Source organism: Miscanthus floridulus, chromosome 2 (assembly GCF_019320115.1).
Source record: "Miscanthus floridulus cultivar M001 chromosome 2, ASM1932011v1, whole genome shotgun sequence".
In the NCBI taxonomy this organism is placed as follows: Eukaryota; Viridiplantae; Streptophyta; class Magnoliopsida; order Poales; family Poaceae; genus Miscanthus; species Miscanthus floridulus.
In genome coordinates this window covers 53,438,354-53,456,692 of record NC_089581.1, presented here as the reverse complement: position 1 = coordinate 53,456,692, position 18,339 = coordinate 53,438,354, and the positions used below count along the sequence as shown (strand labels likewise).

At 48.2% G+C, this 18,339-nt stretch overlaps 2 protein-coding genes across 2 annotated transcripts; one reads left to right on the top strand and one right to left on the bottom strand.

The window, feature by feature from the left end:
* Positions 1 to 669: 669 nt before the first annotated feature.
* On the top strand, positions 670 to 2,694 carry LOC136538805 (protein GRAVITROPIC IN THE LIGHT 1-like). Its single transcript, XM_066530760.1, has one exon. It carries the CDS (start codon positions 911 to 913, stop codon positions 2,318 to 2,320), a length of 1,410 nt encoding a protein of 469 aa, XP_066386857.1. The 5' UTR covers positions 670 to 910; the 3' UTR covers positions 2,321 to 2,694.
* A 3,989-nt stretch (positions 2,695 to 6,683) lies between these two features.
* Positions 6,684 to 11,442, bottom strand: LOC136538804 (protein YABBY 3-like). Its single transcript, XM_066530759.1, has 7 exons — positions 10,802 to 11,442; positions 10,401 to 10,682; positions 10,093 to 10,264; positions 9,276 to 9,324; positions 8,746 to 8,821; positions 8,437 to 8,514; positions 6,684 to 7,007 (listed from the first exon to the last, which is right to left on the bottom strand). Exons 1-7 carry the CDS (start codon positions 10,994 to 10,996, stop codon positions 6,930 to 6,932), a joined length of 930 nt encoding a protein of 309 aa, XP_066386856.1. The 5' UTR covers positions 10,997 to 11,442; the 3' UTR covers positions 6,684 to 6,929.
* Positions 11,443 to 18,339: the final 6,897 nt, after the last annotated feature.

Below are 18,339 nucleotides of genomic sequence, written 5' to 3'. Positions count from 1 at the left end.
TTTCCCCACAAATTGAGATGAAATATAGGTTTGTAAAGAGTCCATAGCACGAACAATCATTAACTTGCTAAATTTTTAGAATAAAAAGAATGAAAATTATTGTTTAGATTTTTTGTTTGGATTAGAAAGCAAAATATCTAAATAGAGAACCAATACAAATAACTTAACTAATAGCATCTTTGGAATAAAATAAGGAAAACTATTGTTTCAAAATTTAACTAAAAAAACTACTTCTCAACTATTAAAAAAGAGTGGTTTCTTGTGGGGTATATACAATACACGTCATTCAAATTCTCTGAGATTTGGAATGCAGAAATTGTGGGGGTTTACAGTTCAATACGTGATGATTTATAGAAGTCCACATATTATTTCCTTTCTTTTCTTTATGTAATCAGAGCCTTTCATAGAGTAGGCATGGTACATGGATCAAACCATCTTTTTTTTCGTCAACAGTAGCAGCAGAGCTGCCAATTTTGCAAACATTCCAAACTTCTGACTCCACTCTGAAATGTTTTTTACGTGTTCATCTTCTGGGTCGGTCCTACTGTTACTGTCCCACACACCTCTTGTATGGCAAAACAGAAACCTTCATCACGGAAGCGTAGGAGCATCTTCCCCCCCCCCCCCCCCCCCCCCCCCCCCCCCCCCCCAATTCCTACCCGACGGAGACAGACAGCCTTGCTTCTTTTGCTCCAGTGCTCTCGTGCCTCCAGCTCTTCTTCCCAGATCCCCCACTCCTTCGCTCGCGTCCTCCCTCCACCGCCCCCAACTCCTCGCCGTCCCACCGCCCCGCACCACCCACACCCACCACTCACCTCCATCCCCACCTCCGCGCTCCCGCAATTCGCGTCGCCGACGCCCCGCCCCGCTCGGCGGCGGAGACAGAGAGCGCGCGGCGGCGGGCGTAGCCATGCTCCACAAGTTCGCGCTCGCGTTCAAGACCAAGACCATCGAGTTCTTCGCCGAGGAGGAGGAGGACGAGGACGCCGACCGATTCGCGCGCTCTCCGGCGCCGGGGGCGGATGGGGTCCTTGCCGGGCAGCGCGTGGTCGTGCTGAAGCCCGACCCGCTGAACCCTAACCCTAGCGCGGATGGGGAGGGGAAGGCGGCGTCCGGGCAGGAGGCCGCCGTCGCTGCGGCGCTCGCGACGGCCTCGTCGTTCCAGGCGGCGTACCTGCACCTGCAGGCCGCCCACGCGCCGTTCCTGCCTGATGCGGCGGCGGCCGCGGACGCCGCCGCGGTGTCGCACCTCCGGCGGCTGTCGGAGCTCAAGCGGATCGCAAGGGGCGGGCCGGCGGACCCGCCCTCGCCTGACGGGGACGGGACTCTCACGGCGCACCTCGAGGCCCAGGTGCGCGAGAACCAGGCGCTGCTGCGGTCGTTCGACTCCGTGGTGAACCGCCTACAGGCGTCCCTCGACGCCAAGGACGCCGCGGCTGCCGCGCTGCGGCTGGACCTCGAGGCGCTCGACGACGCCAACGCGCGGCTCGCGGGCCGCCTCGACCGCGCGCTCGCGCCTCCGCCAGGCAGCGACGCCGTCGGCGCGATGCTGTCCGCGGGCGTCTTCGACTCTGTCCTCCGCGACGCGCTCCGCGTCGCCCACCGATTTGCCCGCGCGCTTGCCGAGGTCCTCCGGTGCGCTGGGTGGGACCTGGCCGCGGCTGCAGAGGCCGCCTACCCTGGTGTCTCCTACTCCAAGGCCGGCCACTGCCGCTACGCGCTCCTGTCCCGCGTCTGCCTCTCCATGTTTGACGGATTCGACTCCTACCAATTCGGCGCCACAGCTGGCGCCACAGAGCTTGGAGGAATCGAGCTGGCAACCCGTAGGAACGAGTCATTGCAGCAATTCATCGAGCACTCAGATGCAGACCCCATGGAGCTGATGAATTCAAGCCCGGACTGCGAGTTTGCCCAATTTTGCGACCGCAAGTACACACAGCTGATCCATCCTGGCATCGAGTCCTCACTGTTTGGGAATTCAGACTGCGGAACATTGCCAGTGATGAGTGTGGCCAGCCCACTCTACGAGCTGTTTGTAGCAATGGCAAGCTCAATATGGACAGTCCACAGGTTAGCCTGGGCGTATGACCCAGCAGTCGGCATATTCCAGGTCGGCCGGGGCACAGAGTTCTCAATGGTGTACATGGAGAACATTGTCCGGTCGAAGGGTTTTGTGGGGAGCAAGGAGCTCGGGAAGCCAGTGCGACCAAAGGTTGGGTTCACGGTGGTGCCGGGCTTCCGGCTTGGAGGGACAGTGATCCAGTGTAGGGTGTATCTAGATCATGGGAAGAGGGAGGAAGACATTATAGATTCGATTTGAGATGAAGTGAAATTATATAGTCAAAGAAAGAAACTGTACATTCCAAAACAAAAGGAGGTTGTGTAAAGGCGATCAAGAACAGTGCGTGGAAATAAACCTGCAGGATCAAAGTCGCTGCTCAATGATGAGTTTAAAGAAAGCTATTTATCTTTTGTTTTAGTTTTTTTGTTCAGCTGAAAGGAGGGGGGGTGTTGTGTAGGGCTGTACAAAGGTCATCAGTCTCAGAGAGCTTTGTGTTCTAACAGAGTCAGAAGAGTTATTATCTAATCTTCGGTAACTATTTCTGTGTAGCTCGATTCCATCTGTAAATGTATATTTATGAGTATGTGCTCGCCGATCTCGTATATTTACAAAACCAGTTACTGCATTGTCCTAAATGAGTGTTATCTTGCCATTGCTTTCCAGATTGTTTTCCTGTTGTCTGGTCGATTCATAACTGTAGCATAAGTGCATAAGCATGTTTGTCATTTAATACTGCTGCCCGTTAGCTACGGTAGTTATGCAACTACCGTTGCAATAGTGTGTTCTTTCCAAGACATGCCAAATTCCTGCAAAATCATTTTGGATTGAGAAGTGAGTCAGGTGGCACAGATACCTTCTCTTCAGGTTTCATTCAGAAAGGGTTTCAGGTTTCATTCAGTCAGCTAAACACGCTTCTCTTCAGCCCGTTAGAGAAAGGATTCTTATTCTTATCAGTCTCCTGTCACCCGTAATCCCGTATCTTCCGTCCGTTCTCTCAGAAAGCCAGTTCCATGGGCGCGTACAATCATCAATCAACGTTCTTGGAGCTAATTTTCCACACCGTTCTCTTTTCCATTGAAAAGGTTTCGTACTCGTGGAGCTACTGGGCATTGATTCCCAGTGGCACCCAACCCGTCCATCCTTGACTCTGCACAGCTGTCTGGGCTGGGCTACCATCACTAACTGCATCTTGTGATCTTGTCACCTACGCACGCAGACGCAGTAGATTAGAGCAAGTTGTAACGCTCTTGTTTGGCACATGGACACATCTGGTGGTCTGTGTCACGCGATACCATGGTCGCTTTGCTTGCTGAGAACGGTGGCAACTTCCGCCACAGTTTCAGGTTTCAGAAACGACGTGTTTCAGTGTTTGGGTCATGTTTGGAGCGACGCTAAGGGCCTGTTTAGTTCCCAAAAATTTTGGCGTATCCATCACATCGAATCTTGCTGCACATGCATGGAGTACTAAACGTAGACGAAAAAAAAAATTAATTGCACAGTTAAGTGAGAAATCGCGAGACGAAACTTTCGAACATAATTAGTCCATAATTAGACACTAATTGCCAAATACATACAAATGGGCTACAGTACCCAAAACCAAAAAATTTTGGCTTCTAAACGCAGCCTAATATTCAGAATGTTGCGAAGAATAGAAACGTCCTAGCGACCGAATTCCTAGCTCGGAATGAGGGCCTGTTCTTGAGCCATGATTAAGACGCACAGCTGGCTCTGTAGAATGCTCTGAGGTCCAGGCACAGGGTCTCTCTGTGTGTGTGGGGCGTGGCATGTTCGTTGCTTCGGCTAGTCCAGGTCCAGCAGCCGGGCTCTGCAGACTCTGATGCTCTGTCCCCGTGTGCTAGCGTTTTTGACTTCTGACCTCGCGGATTCCTGTCGTGCTCGCTTCGCGGCTTACAGCGCGGCGCGGCACCGGACTGCATGCGCGTGCCCGTTATTCCTTGAGTTCGCTTTACTCCCGTGCCTTCTTGCCGCCGAAGGCGAGCATATTTTGGTGGTCTGGTCGCCTGCCGCACCGCATCGCTGCCAGAGACACCGGAAGCTGCGGGAGGCTTCTCCATCATGCTGCCGCTGGGCGGGTCACTGGGTCTGCATAGCCCTCGGAGGCCGCACCGAGAGACGAGAATGAGTGCACTGGTACAGCACGAACATTTTACCGTTTGTGGTACAGTGCCCACAGTGAACGGCAGCGTGAGGCGATCGGCGTGCCACTGTGCCCACAATCGCTTTCGCTTCGCCGTGAGAGACGCGGGACCACTCGTCGAAGCTGAGGCTTTTGAATTCGCTCTATCGTTGCCCGATCGCAAGTCGCTGCTGCCTTGAAGAGATCCAGGATGCCGGCCTCCCAGGTCTGAATTTTCTGTGCTGCAGAGATCGGAAGCTATTGTTACTTGCCTACTCAAATCGTACTGGCATGTACTTGCGTCTCTCGTGGATCCGCCTCCTAGCTTGGGAGTAGATCTGGATTGACTCACTGCCGCGGTGCTGGCTGCCAATGAGCTGTTGTTTTCTTCGCTGTCCTAGACTCCTGCTGATCCGGCACTCGTAGAGAAAAACCGTAGGAAAGCCGTTTGGTCCGATCGGATACTGCTGGCCAGTTGGGCCATGACGTCCCTTTCATCTGTAATGTAAGTCCATCTCAGAACGTGGGCATTTAACCTGGACTCATTGCAAAGGATTGGACGTCCGTTGGAGCGAGCAGGCCGCCGGCCCGCCCAGCTACAACTCCGTAGCGCGTGCCCATCAGTCGGGATGTTCGAGCGAGACGCGGATCAAACGTTGGGGATTTTCTCGGCAGTCGGGCCGCGCAGCCCGTAGCAGATGGGCGACAACACGACGGACAGTCCAGTCCAAACCAACCGTCTGATTTTGTGGCGAACTAGCCCGGACTTATCGAGCCCAAACATGTGGGTTACGGCCTCGCGCAGCCCTGAGTTCCGTCAGTCCGTGGCTGTTTCGCTCGGCTGGTGCGGCGCCGGCACGCACTACTAGTTCCTCACAAAACCAGCCGGTTCAAACGGCTCGCAGCGGCTCAATTGCACGGTCGCTGTTTCTTTATTTTCCTGTTCAGTGTTCATTCGGCCACCCGGGCAATCGGTCCGTTTTTCTTTCCTTTTTTGTTGTTGTTGTTGTTGTCTAGCGTCGAGCCGACCCCTTCAGCAAGCTTGGCACACTGCCAGCCTTGCGGCGTGCGCGTGTTGGATTAGCTCTGCATATGTACGCGCATATATGTTCGGCTCGAATATGTACGCGCTAGCTACTAGCACTACACATCGCGGCTCTGCATAGGCATGTATGTGCCCCGTGACCATAAAGCTGGTCAGTTGGACTTGCTGGATGGACCATGCCGCGCGCCAGCTTTCCAAACTAAGCTCGATCCGTCACGTACGTCAAGCACAAGAGTCGCCACGCCGGCAGCAGTCCGGCCGGCGACATGCATGGGTGCTGCTGGCCGGCGGCAACAAACCTACTACGTACGTACAGTATATATGCCATGTAGCAGCCCTGATCGATACCAGCAACACGCGGCCTCGCCCCGCGGCGCTTTCCCCTGTTTGCAAATTCCCCTTTGTCAAACAAAACAGTTGCCCTCGTGCTCGTGCCCCGGAACAGGGCGCCGGCGCGGCCCCAAAAAGCTAGGGGGGGAAACGCCTGCTGCCGCCGCTTTGAGCGCCAACTTTAACGGCCCCATTGCTTCATTGTTAGTGCCGGCCGGCCGGCAGCGCGCGTCTGCGGATCGGAAACGGATGCCGCGCTCGCAGGCCCTATCGATCTGCACTCTCGGCCTCGGTACAGCTACGATTATTTCATGCTACAATACAAGCAAATTAAACATGGCTGGGCTCCCAGGCTCGGAAGGTCTCAGCACTCAGCAGGATGTATCCAGCCCGTGTATGCCGTGGGCCTGCTGTTGGTGCAGACACCAGAGGGGTGCAAAGAGACGACGGCAATGCAAGAAACACAGAGCTTGCAAAAGAGCAAGGGGTAGCGGTGATCGATGCAAATAATACCCACTGCATCTGCATCTGCATCTGCATCTGCATGCTCTTGCAAGTACAGGGATGGAGGATTGGAAGTGGGCGCGTTTGAATTCCAACATCTAGCTCTTACAGCAGCACGCAAGCAAACAATCGGCCTGTTCGCTGGTTGGTTTTCGGGCTGGTTTGGGCTGGCTGGTGCTGGTTTTATGTGAGAGGAAAACACTGTTGATTGGCTGGTTTGGGCTGGTTGAAACCAACAAGCGAACAGGGTGAATAAGGGGGCAAAGAGCCAAAGATCGGCGGTCTTTGAGCAGCAGGAGGATTCCAGACGACGGTGCGAGCCCGTGGCTGCCTGCCCTGGCCTGCTGGCCTCCCTTTACTCGACAGGGGGCGAAGAACCAAGACAAAGAATAAAAGAAGAGGAGAAAAAGACACAGTAAAGAGCAGGGATATGATAAAGATAACGACTGATAGCCTGGCCTGGTACGTGCTAGCTATTAAGCAGTAGCAGCAGCAGCAGTGTACTAGCAGCTAAAACAGTGGGGAAAGAAAAGACAAGGATGGGGGCCCGGCAAAAGGACTCCATCTCTTCGTCTAATCTACCATATAATCAACACAAAAACATAGATATATATTAGCTAGAGAAGGATACACCTAGCCATCAAATGATCAGCTCGATCGATCGACCAGGTTTACACAGCAGATATACGTACGTGATTGGAACGTTTAACAAGCTAATTTAAGAGGCCACTAAGCACTAGATATATAGCTTCATAGTTCATAGAGCCACCACTTGTTAAAAAGGAGATTCTCGCAAGCTAGGTAACAGTAGCAACTTGCTACTCTAAGCTTGGTGAGTAGGAGTAATTATATTAGTATGGAGAAACCCCCATGTTGGCCGCCGCCGCGTAGAGCCCTTCCTTTAGAAGCCCGTCCTTTCTCTGGAGATCCTGGTAAAGCCAAAAGCACCGAAATTTGGTTTAGTTTAAATCAATTTAACCATGATTTGTTGGGCGCATGGTAATGCTTAAATGTACTTAGTAGTATACGCTTTGCATGTTATCGTGCCTTTTTTTTTTCTTTGAGCTAACTGCTCCTATATAGTCTTATATAAGAGAGTCATACAAGAATATATATGCAATCTGGCATGTACTATATATATTTATTGTGGTTATGCATGAAAAATGTTTTTTTTCTTGCTTGCATGTCTCATCTAATAGGCAGAGACTTGAGTAATACTTGACAGAACCAAAGGACATGTAACAAGTAGAAAAAAAATTGAGTAATCCAAGAGAGTGTTCGTATATATACACTACCAATTGTAAATTTGTACATTATATACCTTTCAAAAAAAATTGTACATTATATACCAATTAATGGTGATTGAAAAGGCTGTGGTTCCATTACTACAAGTCGCCTAACATGATTATCTGGTCTTTTGTTTGATATATATGATGCCACCTGAATTTGAACCAAATGATTACCCATGCACATCGTAGTCTTTTAAGTTGATAAATTTATGAAAACTTTAACTACAGGATTGTATTGATGGCTGGTTTAAGACCTCCCCCCTGACTTTCTTTCTAGTTAGAAAATGCAGCAGAGAAATTTTGAGCTACATTATATAATCATGTAGATTAGCATTATATAATCTTTTCATTGTAAATACTTCAATAATATAATAAATTTACTAGTATAAATTGTTGTTGGAACAGAAATTTCTATAAATATCAGTCAATGTCACACAGGACAATCACAACCAAGAACAGTAAACACATTTTAGCAGAAAATCCATCTTATCTTCTATAAAAGTATTGGAGATTACCTCAACCTCACCCTTTGTTTTTTCAAGGAAAATCACAGTCACATTAACAAATACATTTAAATTGTTTTTTTTCCACTTTTGAACCTTGCTATTGAACTAAAAGGGGTAACATTATTAGCCATAGTTATAGATACAATTTTCTTCATACTAACTCTCATCGAAACTATTTGTCGCATTTGATTTTAGATGGTCTTTGGTGCATATGCATGACCACTAATATCTTTTAAATTCCTCCAAAAAAAGAGATTTCACATACAAATCTACCAATATATATTGCTTGTCTCCAAACTACTCCATCAGTTTCAAATTGTAAATCATTTTGGCTTTTAATTTCTAGGTACGCATCTTTTGTACGTATCTAGAAATACATTATGTCTAGATACAGAGTAAAATTACAATTTGGAATAGAGAGAGTAAAAGATATAAAAAAGATATTTATATGTTTGTAATAATGTTTAAGTTTTGACCAAATCTTGTCCTAAATGATTTTTTTATTTTGGTGAGCAGAGGAAATATATAACAGTACATTGATAAGGTTTTGACGGATTCATCACCTGAGGAAGCAGGCTTGTCTTCTTGAGCCCCTGGTGATCCGGCATGAGTCCAAAGTGGATGTGTGGAAAGTGTGCCCACTGCAGCAACAACCAAAACCACCACACCAAACATGGATTTAGAAAGGAGGAGAAAAATGCATGGTCCTTATCATGCGGTTTTGAAAGATCAGGAAACCCTAGCAACACGAACAGTACAGGCACGAACAAAACCCTAGAGTGCGAGTGGATCAGACCAGAAATTATATATAAGAAAGAAATGAAGGAGAAAGATCTAAGCGAGGCGATAGAGGAGGGGAGGAAACCACTGACGTTCTTGGCCGCCGCGCTGAAGGCCTCCCTGTGCGAGATGTCGGGATTGCCAGCCTTGATGCGTTGGATTTCGTCCCTGCAATCGCATTCCCCAGCCCCGAGGGAGAACCAGAAAAAAGAAAAGGAAAAGGGAGACGTCAGATCGATGCATATGATCACAGCAGCTAGCTCAGCGACACGACACTAGCATGATTTGCCATCACCAATGCATCATTTGCCATGTCTTATGTAACGACTACTGCTTGCTAGTAGATCTTTCATCCCTTTCTCTCTCTTCTGCCATTCTGCGTGTGTGTGTGTGAGAGAGAACGACTGAACGAGAGCAAAAACTATCAGGGTCTCTCTCTTCCGTCTGCAAAAGTTCTTGCCTCTGTACCCCGGACCGGGCCCGGGCCGGCCGGCTGCCGGCTGCTGCCAACGAGGCGGCATGCATTGCCGTGACCGATGAGAGAACCACCGGCCATGACATATACACTGTTACACTGTAACGCACAGCATGAAAAATGTAGTAGCATCATACTGGCACTCACTTGATGAAGCGGTTGTACGCCGACGGCACCCGCTGCCTCTTCTCCGGAGCTGCAGAGGCAGAGAGACACGAGGCACACAAAAACCTGTTAGACACACAGTCATATATGCCGCGCTTGAAACACGACCAGCAGCAGGGCTCACTGCTCGGCAGCACACAGCATGTACTACGCTGGAACTCGGCGCATGGACTGAGGTGCACTCTGGTAACACGCCGTAGCAGCGTCCACTGCCCGGTTCTCACAGTGAAAAGAGCTCAAGAACGAAACAAAGATATGTGCCGCTCTCTCTCTCTCTCTCTCGTCTGCTCGCGGCAGCGCACACAGCATGTACGCTGGAGCTCGGCGCACTGAGGTGCACTCAGGTAGCACGCAGTAGCAGCGTCCACTGCCCGGTTCTCACAGTGAAAAGAGCTCGAGAACGAAACAAAGATGTGTGCCGCTCTCGCTCTCTCTTGGACAGTTGATTGAAAGCCAGCGGCCAGCGGTGTGGGCGACTGGGCGTCGCACTTATTGATGCGACATGTACGACACCTATATCTAGGCGTATGTGTCGCTAGCTAGCTAGCCCATCTGAACGTGTGCTCACTGATCTGGTCAGCCAGAGCGAGGATGGAGATGGAGCTAGCTAGAAGATGAGTTCAACTGAACTGAAGGTTTCACCTAGCTTCCTCAAGGCCAGGCTCAGGCTGATCGTATGATGGATCTCAAGAACGAAACCGAGCAAAACTTGGACAATCAGAGATGGCGAAGAAGAAATAGCGAATTAATAGAACACTTGGCGACGTGCATGGAATGAAAGTCTATTAGGTGGACTCACGTCTGTTGATGACGGGGTTAGTGCGCGGCGACGGCTCTTTGGCCCCTTTACCCGCTGCAAGCGGCGGGGGCGGGGGCGGCGCGGCGGCGTTCCTGCCGCTGGGGATCAGGCCGCCGAGGCCGTGCTGCTCCAGCAACTGCAGGCTCGGGTTCGCGGCGCTGGATATCTCGTCCTGCATGCACGCGCGCGGACACAAGATATGATTAGGCATGCAATATATGACATCTCGGAGCGAGCTAGCTCCGGCAACTTTGAAGCACACGCGACGACGTGTCTCCGGCAGGCCTGCCGGCTCTCCGCGCGCGTACCAGCAGGAGGGATTGGTGGTGAGGGTTGGGCGCGAGGTTGAGCGACTGGGGGAAGTGGAACTGCCCGTTGTTGACCGAGGTGGCCGGCGGCGGCGCCGTGGTGATGGTGGCGGCGGTGGTGGTAGTACTAGTGACAGCAGCTATTGGTGGTGCGGCCGCCGCGGCTGTGTTCGTCGGCGTGCCCGGGAAGAGGAGGCCCCTCATGTTGACGGTGAGCAAGCTGCTGCAGTGGCCGCATCGTACCGTCACCGTCTTGAACAAGCTGCTCGTAGGCACGCTCACCTGCACCCAGGCACACCTTCAGGCTTGTAAAATCTTTTGAGATTTAAACAACATGGACAGTTAGCTGCATGTATGTATATATAGAGATAGATATCGAGAGCAGGGATTCGATCACGGACGACGAGGACGGTGTCGCAGAAGTGGCAGTGCACGTAGCAGAGCTGCTCGGAGGCCGGCGCGGCCGCCGCCGCTACCGGCGTGAGCTGATGCAGCGGCGGGAGGTTCTCCACCAGGAGCGGAGGCGGCAGCTGCGGGGACGGCGGGAACACCGTGGCCGCGGAGGCAGCGGAGGACGACGAGGACGAGGACGACATGCCGACCGTGGCGACAGCGAACCACCGGTCGATCAATGGATCGCTGCTTTCTTCAGGTACGTGCGTGGTGCAAGCAACAGCAGAGCACGCGAAGCAACACTGCAACAGGGCTGGCTGCTGGCTTCTTGCCCCGATTTGACGCTGCAACGAACGAACCGAGCTGAGAGGTGGTGGTGTACGTGAGTGGAAAGGCGGCACGCGATTGCTGCCGGGCTACCAGCTGATTGATGGATGGATGGATAGATAGTTTAGTAGTATATCTCTCTCATCTTCCTCCTCACCCTCTCTCTCTCCTCTTTGCCTTTGTGATCTGATGGGTGTGTGATTTGATGGTTTGGAGTGACTGATGACTGATGTGTGATGCAATGGAACCTAGTATGTATTGGATCTGTTGTTGCTGCCGCTGCGATTTGGCAACTAGAGGGAGAGAGAAGACGGGAGGCCAGGGTGCCTTGGTTGGTGAGGAGAGAGGGAGGGGGAGAAAGAGATATAGGCAGAGCGGCGCAGCGCAGAGGAGAGAGCGTGCGAGGGCGGGGGTGTTTTGGGGAGTTCTGATCAACAATGAGGGAGGGACAGTGGCAGCCGCAGCTGTAGTGTGCCTAGGTAGTAGGGAGCTAGACGACGGGGGTTGTGGGGCATTTTTCTCTCGCTTCTGCCATGCCATGCCACGAGAAGTCGAGTGTCGAGAACCAGGCTCTAGAGGAAGATGGCAACGACAAAAGAGGAGTTATTTTCATGTGCTAGTATACCACCATATATATGTCTCATGTGCATGTACGTGTACTGCTGTTTTCTGGTTTACTGTGACTGAGATTATATTAGAATGTACGGCTGGGGCACTGCCTTAATTTTTAGGAGAACAGAATGAGGATTTTTTACGGATGGTAGAAGAGCTCTCCGGCTGGTTCATCGATCAAGTAATTTTGCATAGGTTGGTTGGGTAAAATTAAACCAATTAATGAAAGGCTAGGCACTCACATCAATACATGTGTACATAAGAGCAACTCCTAGGGCATCTTTAGGTTCTGTTTGGCCGAGCTCCCGTGGCAGCATCTAGGCTGCACTAAATAGTTTTTTTTACTAAGAAGTGATTTTATGATGATTCTATGAAGTGATTCTATGCAATGAACTAAGGGTCTGAGAGTTGAAAAAGTAGCTTCACTTGATTCACTCCACGCACAAAGACATTGCATTTATAAAGTTTATCCTAGAGAATCACAGAGAAATAGTTCCAATCCAAGAACCACGTTTCTCAGATAATCAGCTTCCACGGAGAATCTAGAGTAGGATGAGCTCTACCAAATAGACCCTTATATCCTTTCTCCTTATTGATAGGAATAGAGATTTTATGAAAAAAAATGCTCTAAGACAACTTTTGTAATTAGATGTCCAAATATTGTTAATCTTTGTTCTAGATTTCTCACAAACCAAAAATAAAGAGCGGGGTTAGCTCTCTAGAGTATGCATAGGATATAGATAAAGCTGTTGGAGGATGAAAAGAAATAGAGAGTGATTCTATTCAAATGACTCTTCAAATGATACTTTAGAGAGTGGGTCTAAGAAAGACTATTGGATATGCTCTCATGACTTGCTTAGCCAAAAATCCTATAGGGATGCTTGTGGACAAGTATATCTATATCTATATCTATATCTATATCTATATCTATATCTATATCTATATCTATATCGAGATTTTAAATCTCCAGCTATAGCTGCAATGCAACCATAGCCGGAGATTGCTAGACATGGTTAAAGCTAAGATATTCAACTTTTAGTGATAAGAAATGGCAGCAGCTAATAGCCGAATAACTCCAGAGATAACCACTAAATGGCCCACATTTTAGCGATAGCTAAATCCCTGCTACTGTAATTTCAATCGAGGCGGGCAAAAACGATTAACCGAGGCGGGCAACTGATCCACCTTCGTCAAAAGGTCACGGTTAATCCAGCCTTAACAGAAGCAGTTGGTCGATTAATCGATAACTGAGGCGGTCGGATTAAGGCAACTGCCTCGGTTAATGAAAATAAAAAAACAAAAAAAGCCCAAACCCGGCTAGAAACCGGGTCTGGGCCTAGATCTGGGCCGTTATCAGCAACACCACGCCGTCACGCCATCGATCCGCACCACGCCGCCGCGTCATCATATCCGCCACCGGGGAGCACAGTTTGAATCCCCGTCGACGCCACGACGGTGTATCCGTCGCCAGAGGGCTCCTCCTCATCGTATCCGGGTACCTCCTGGCCGGATCCACCATGGATCAAAGCAACCACCGTCGGGGAGGATGCCACACCGCCGGATCCACCGCTAGAGGGCTCTACCTCGCCTGATCGAACAGCCGTCGCTCCCCTCCACTAGATCCGTGACAGATCGAGCCCGCCGTCACGCACCTCCACCGGATCAAGCCTGCGCCACCACCACCGAGCTCGCGTTGCCACGCACCTCCACCGGATCGAACAACCTCCCGCCGTCGTAGGAGAAGTTCCTAAGCGAGAGGGGAGAGAGAGCGTCCGCCGGTGGTGGGAGTGCAGCGGTTGGTGAGGGAGAGCCGAGAGAGGAAGAGGAGAATGAGGTGAGGTGCAGCGGTGGGGGAGAGAGAGGAGAGCGGTGTCGTCGCTGAGTGAGGGAGATGAGAGAGTGGGAGGGAAGGGTCGGGCCTGTGCCGCTGCCTAGGAGAAAGAGGAGACCACGTGGTGCCTGGAGGGAAACAGAGAGTGGAGCTTGGGAGTGAGTGGTCACGGTTAGGGTTTTCATCCCGTTATATATACTCAGAGCTAGATATTGGGCCTCAAAACAGTAGCGGGCTGGGCCAAAACTTTTGAGGTGGGCCTTATAGACGATTACCTCGGTTAAATAGGCATTAACCGAGGCGGTTCTATTACATTGCCCGCCTCGGTTAAGTATTAATCGAGACGGTTGCTGGCCCGGCTACCTAGCCTCGAATAATCGAGGTGGGCAACCAGGCCGCTCGCCTAGGAGCCCCATATGGAAACGCCTCACATAAGTTTTTGTGTAGTAGTGAAATCTTGCTGGGCCTAGGAAATGGGCCATCGGCCTTGCTAATACCTCCCTACCCACCCCACCATAACCCTAGCCTCACTCCACTCTTCCACTCATCTCTGTCCCTTGCTTGTTTCTAAGAAAAGAGTCAATGGTGGTTGTTGTTGCTACTTTTGGTCTTAGAGCCGCCGGTGGGTCGGAGTCGGTAGCGCAGCCAGTTGGAGTCCTCAAGCGGCGGTTGTTGCGTCAGCAGCATGATCTTGAAGCTCCAAGGAATGGCAGTGGTGACGGTGTGCAGCACTAGCAGCCGGCGACGAGGTAGCATGAGCTTATGCACTTGCGCCAATGTTTTGTATTTAAAAAATGTGCAAAAACAGCTAAGTGTATTAGCTGCAGCTACCTCTGGCTATAGCTTGAAAGGTACCAATGGCTGACACGTGGACCTGGATCTTCAGCGATAGGTGAGAGAGGAGAGAGCGATGTCCGCATGTTGCTGGACTGGGCTGCTTGTCGGGCCGCGGGGAAGAAAATGGATGAACGTGGCCGACGCTGCGTTGGGCCGGTGCACGGCTTGGGCCGATGCGAAGCTGGGCTTCGACGTCGGACTGGGCCAAGCGGGGAGAAGAAACTAGGCTATGGAATGGAGGTGAGGGAGTGGGCCAAAAACTAGGGGACAAGAGAGAAAGGGAAAATATTTTCTTTTCTTTTTCTCAAGCACATTTTCAAATCCAAATTCAAATTCTTTTGCAAATTTCAATCAAACCAAAGCATCACAAAATAAATATGCATCAACATGAATGCACAAACATGTTTGTAGACCTTATATTTGATTTTGACTTTAACAACATTATTATTTTTCTAAGTTTACATGCCCACAAAATGCATAATTAAATCAAATTCACCTAATTCAAAATGATGCAAATTTTAGGGTGTTACACAATGCTTCATCTATCTTCTTTGGTTCAATGGATGACATAAATGAGAAATGCTCACAAAATGAAGTCAATCTTGATCTAATTTGTACACCTCTAGAAATATCTCCAATTATAGTGTCTAATAGATGATCTCTTGCAATATTGGTTGGTTGGAGTATTGAAACTTGATTCTTGCACTTGCTTGCTCATTGGATTGAGATGATGTACTAGCCACTTGATCTTGCACATTGTCATGAGAGTCAGTTGAACTTGCTTGATTAGTGTCAACTTGCACATTTGAGTTAGAGAGCACTTGCACTTGATCATCTTCATCATCAATCACTTGTCTAGGCCTCAATTCACTAACATCCATGTTCTTCATGGCATTTGAAAGTTGAATTCCTCTAACATCTTTCAACTTCTTATTCTCATCTTGTGAACCCTTGGTTTCATCAAATTCAACATCATGTACTTCCTCAAGAGTACCACTTGCCAAATTCCAAACTCTATATGCTTTGCTTGTAGTGGAGTAACCAAGAAGGAATCCTTCATCACACATCTTTTCAAACTTGCCCAATTTAGTGCCTTTCTTCAAGATATAGCATTTGCAACCAAAGACTAAAAAAATATGCAATGTTGGGCTTTCTACCATTCAAGAGCTCATATGGTGTCTTCTCTTTTAATGGGTGACAATACAAGCGGTTGCTACAATAGCAAGCCATGTTGATAGCTTTGGTCCAGAAAGATTGACTCACATTGTACTCACTAAGCATAGACCTTGCCATATCAATGAGTGTTCTATTCTTCCTCTCAACAAGGCCATTTGATTGTGGAGTGTACTTGACCAAGAATTGATGTCTAATTCTAAATTCATCACATAACTCATCAATTCTAGTATTCTTGAACTCGCTACTATTGTCACTTCTAACTCTCTTGATAGTTGTTTCAAACTCATTGTGTATGCCTTTGACAAATTATTTGAAAGTTGCAAACATATCACCCTTGTCCACTAGAAAGAATACCCAAGTGTATCTAGTGTAGTCATCCACTATCACAAATCCATATTTGTTTCCACCTATGCTAGTGTATTGTGTTGGCTCAAACAAATCCATGAACAATAACTCAAATACTTTACTAGTGTTCATCATGCTCTTCTTAGGATGGGTGTTTCCAACTTATTTGCCGGCTTGACAAGAGCTACAAAGCTTATTCTTTTCAAATACAACATCTTTCAAGCCTCTAACCAAGTCATGCTTAACCAATCTATTTAATTGTTTCATTCCAACATGACCAAGCCTTCTATGCCATAACCAACCCATATTAGATTTAGTGAACAAGCATGTTGATAATTGAGCTTGACTAGCATTGAAATCAACCAAGTATAGATTCACATATCTAAAACCTTTCAAGATCAAGTTAGAGCCATCTACACTTATGATCTCTACATCATCTACCCCAAATATGCATTTGAATCCAAGATCACACAATTGAGCCATGGATAGCAAATTGAAGTTCAAGCTCTCAACTAGCAATGGAAATGCTCATATCATTGAATATTGCAATCTTACCAAGCCCTTTAACCTAGCCTTTGCCATTGTCATCAAATATGATACTATCAAGCCATCATTGCCATTGGTGTTGATTGAGTTGAACATTCTTGCATCACCGGTCATGTGTTAAGTGCACCCACTATCAAGAACCCAATGTCTTCCTCTGGCTTTGTAATTGACCTACAAAAGAAGATCAATTCTTTTTAGGTACCAAAACTTGCTTGGGTCCTTGAAGGTTAGTGACCAAGCTCTTTGGCAAGTAAATGACTTTCTTCTTTGGGCCCATCCATGGTGCACCAATGAACTTAGCCTTCATATCATTTGTATCCTTAGTAATCACATAGAAAGAATCAAGCTTAACTGAGGATACATTAGCATTTTTATTCTTGGTCTTGCACTCATGCTCTTTCTGACCAACTTGCTTGCAACTAATGCAAAACCAACCATTGTTCTTCATAAAACTAGTCTTGTAAGGAGCAAAGGCCATCTTGCCTTTCTTGGGGGGTATAGCCCAATCCCTCTTTGTAGAGAGAAGTTCTTTGGCTATCCAAGCACATAAGCAAGCGGTCCTCACCACCATAGGCTTTTCTTAGGGCGTGAGTGAGCTCATTGACCTCCTTGAGGGTCTCATTCTCAACCATTAGTGAGGCATCTTGAGTGAAACCATCACTACTAGATGAGGTATAAGTAGATGTGCTACAAGAAGGGTTAGTGGGAGCAACAATGATAGACTTATAGAATGATTCATCAATTATATCACAAGTTAAGCCTTTGTCACATGTTACAATATGATCCTTCTCATTTTGCTCATTAAGTAGAGAGGAATGAGCTTTCTCAAGCTTCTTGTGAGCCTTGCCAAGCTTCTCATGGGCTTCCTCTAGCCTCTCATGAGATGCATTGAGCTCATCAAAGGCTTGCTTTAGGGCTTTTAGTTCCTTTCACAAGTCTTTGCATTCCCTTCTCTTAATGTCAAAATGTTCTTTAGCAACTTCTAACATGTTAATTAGTTCATCTTTAGTTGGTTCATCATCATTGTCACTTTCACTTTCATTATCATGTTCCTCATCACTTCCATCATCACAAGTTTATGCCATAGTGGCCTTAGCCATGAAGCATGATGGAGTGTGGAAGAGAGAAGGCTTCTCATTGATAGCAATGCTTGCAAGAGCCTTCTTCTTGGTGGTCTTGTCATCATCATTATCATCATCATCACTTGATGAAGCATCACTATCCCAAGTGACCATATAAGAACCACCCTTCTTTTTCTTGAAGGTCATCTTGTCCTTCTTTTCTTTCTTTTCCTTCTTGTCCTTCTTCTTGCTCTTCTTGTTGTCCTCATCATTGTCGCTATTGTATGGGCATTGAGCAACAAGATGATTCTTGCTTCCACAATTAAAGCACCTTCTTGACTCTTCCTTGTTCTTGGATGAAGACGTCTTTCTTATAGCACGGTAGCCCTTCTTTACCATGAACTTGCCAAATCTCTTGACAAAGAGAGTCATCTTCTCATCATCCATCTTATCAAAGCTCAAGTCTTCATCTTCACTTGATGATTCTTGCTTTGCCTTGCCCTTGGATGATGTGGCCTTGAATGCCACACTCTTCTTCTTCTCATCCTTATTTTCTACAACAACACTTAGCAAATATGTTAGATAATTAAACGACAAAGCGAGTGTTGCGCTAGCCTACTAAAAGAGTAAGCCACCTACCATAATTATAGTGTCTATGATCTCCAAGCGCATAATGGCTATGTCACTACACTAAGTTAGTGTGCTCTCAAATACTAACTAAAGAGCCACACTAACCACTAGACCCGACACAAACTTGCTCTCAAAACTAATTACACTAAAGAGCGAAGCAACACTAGAAATGTAAATGCAA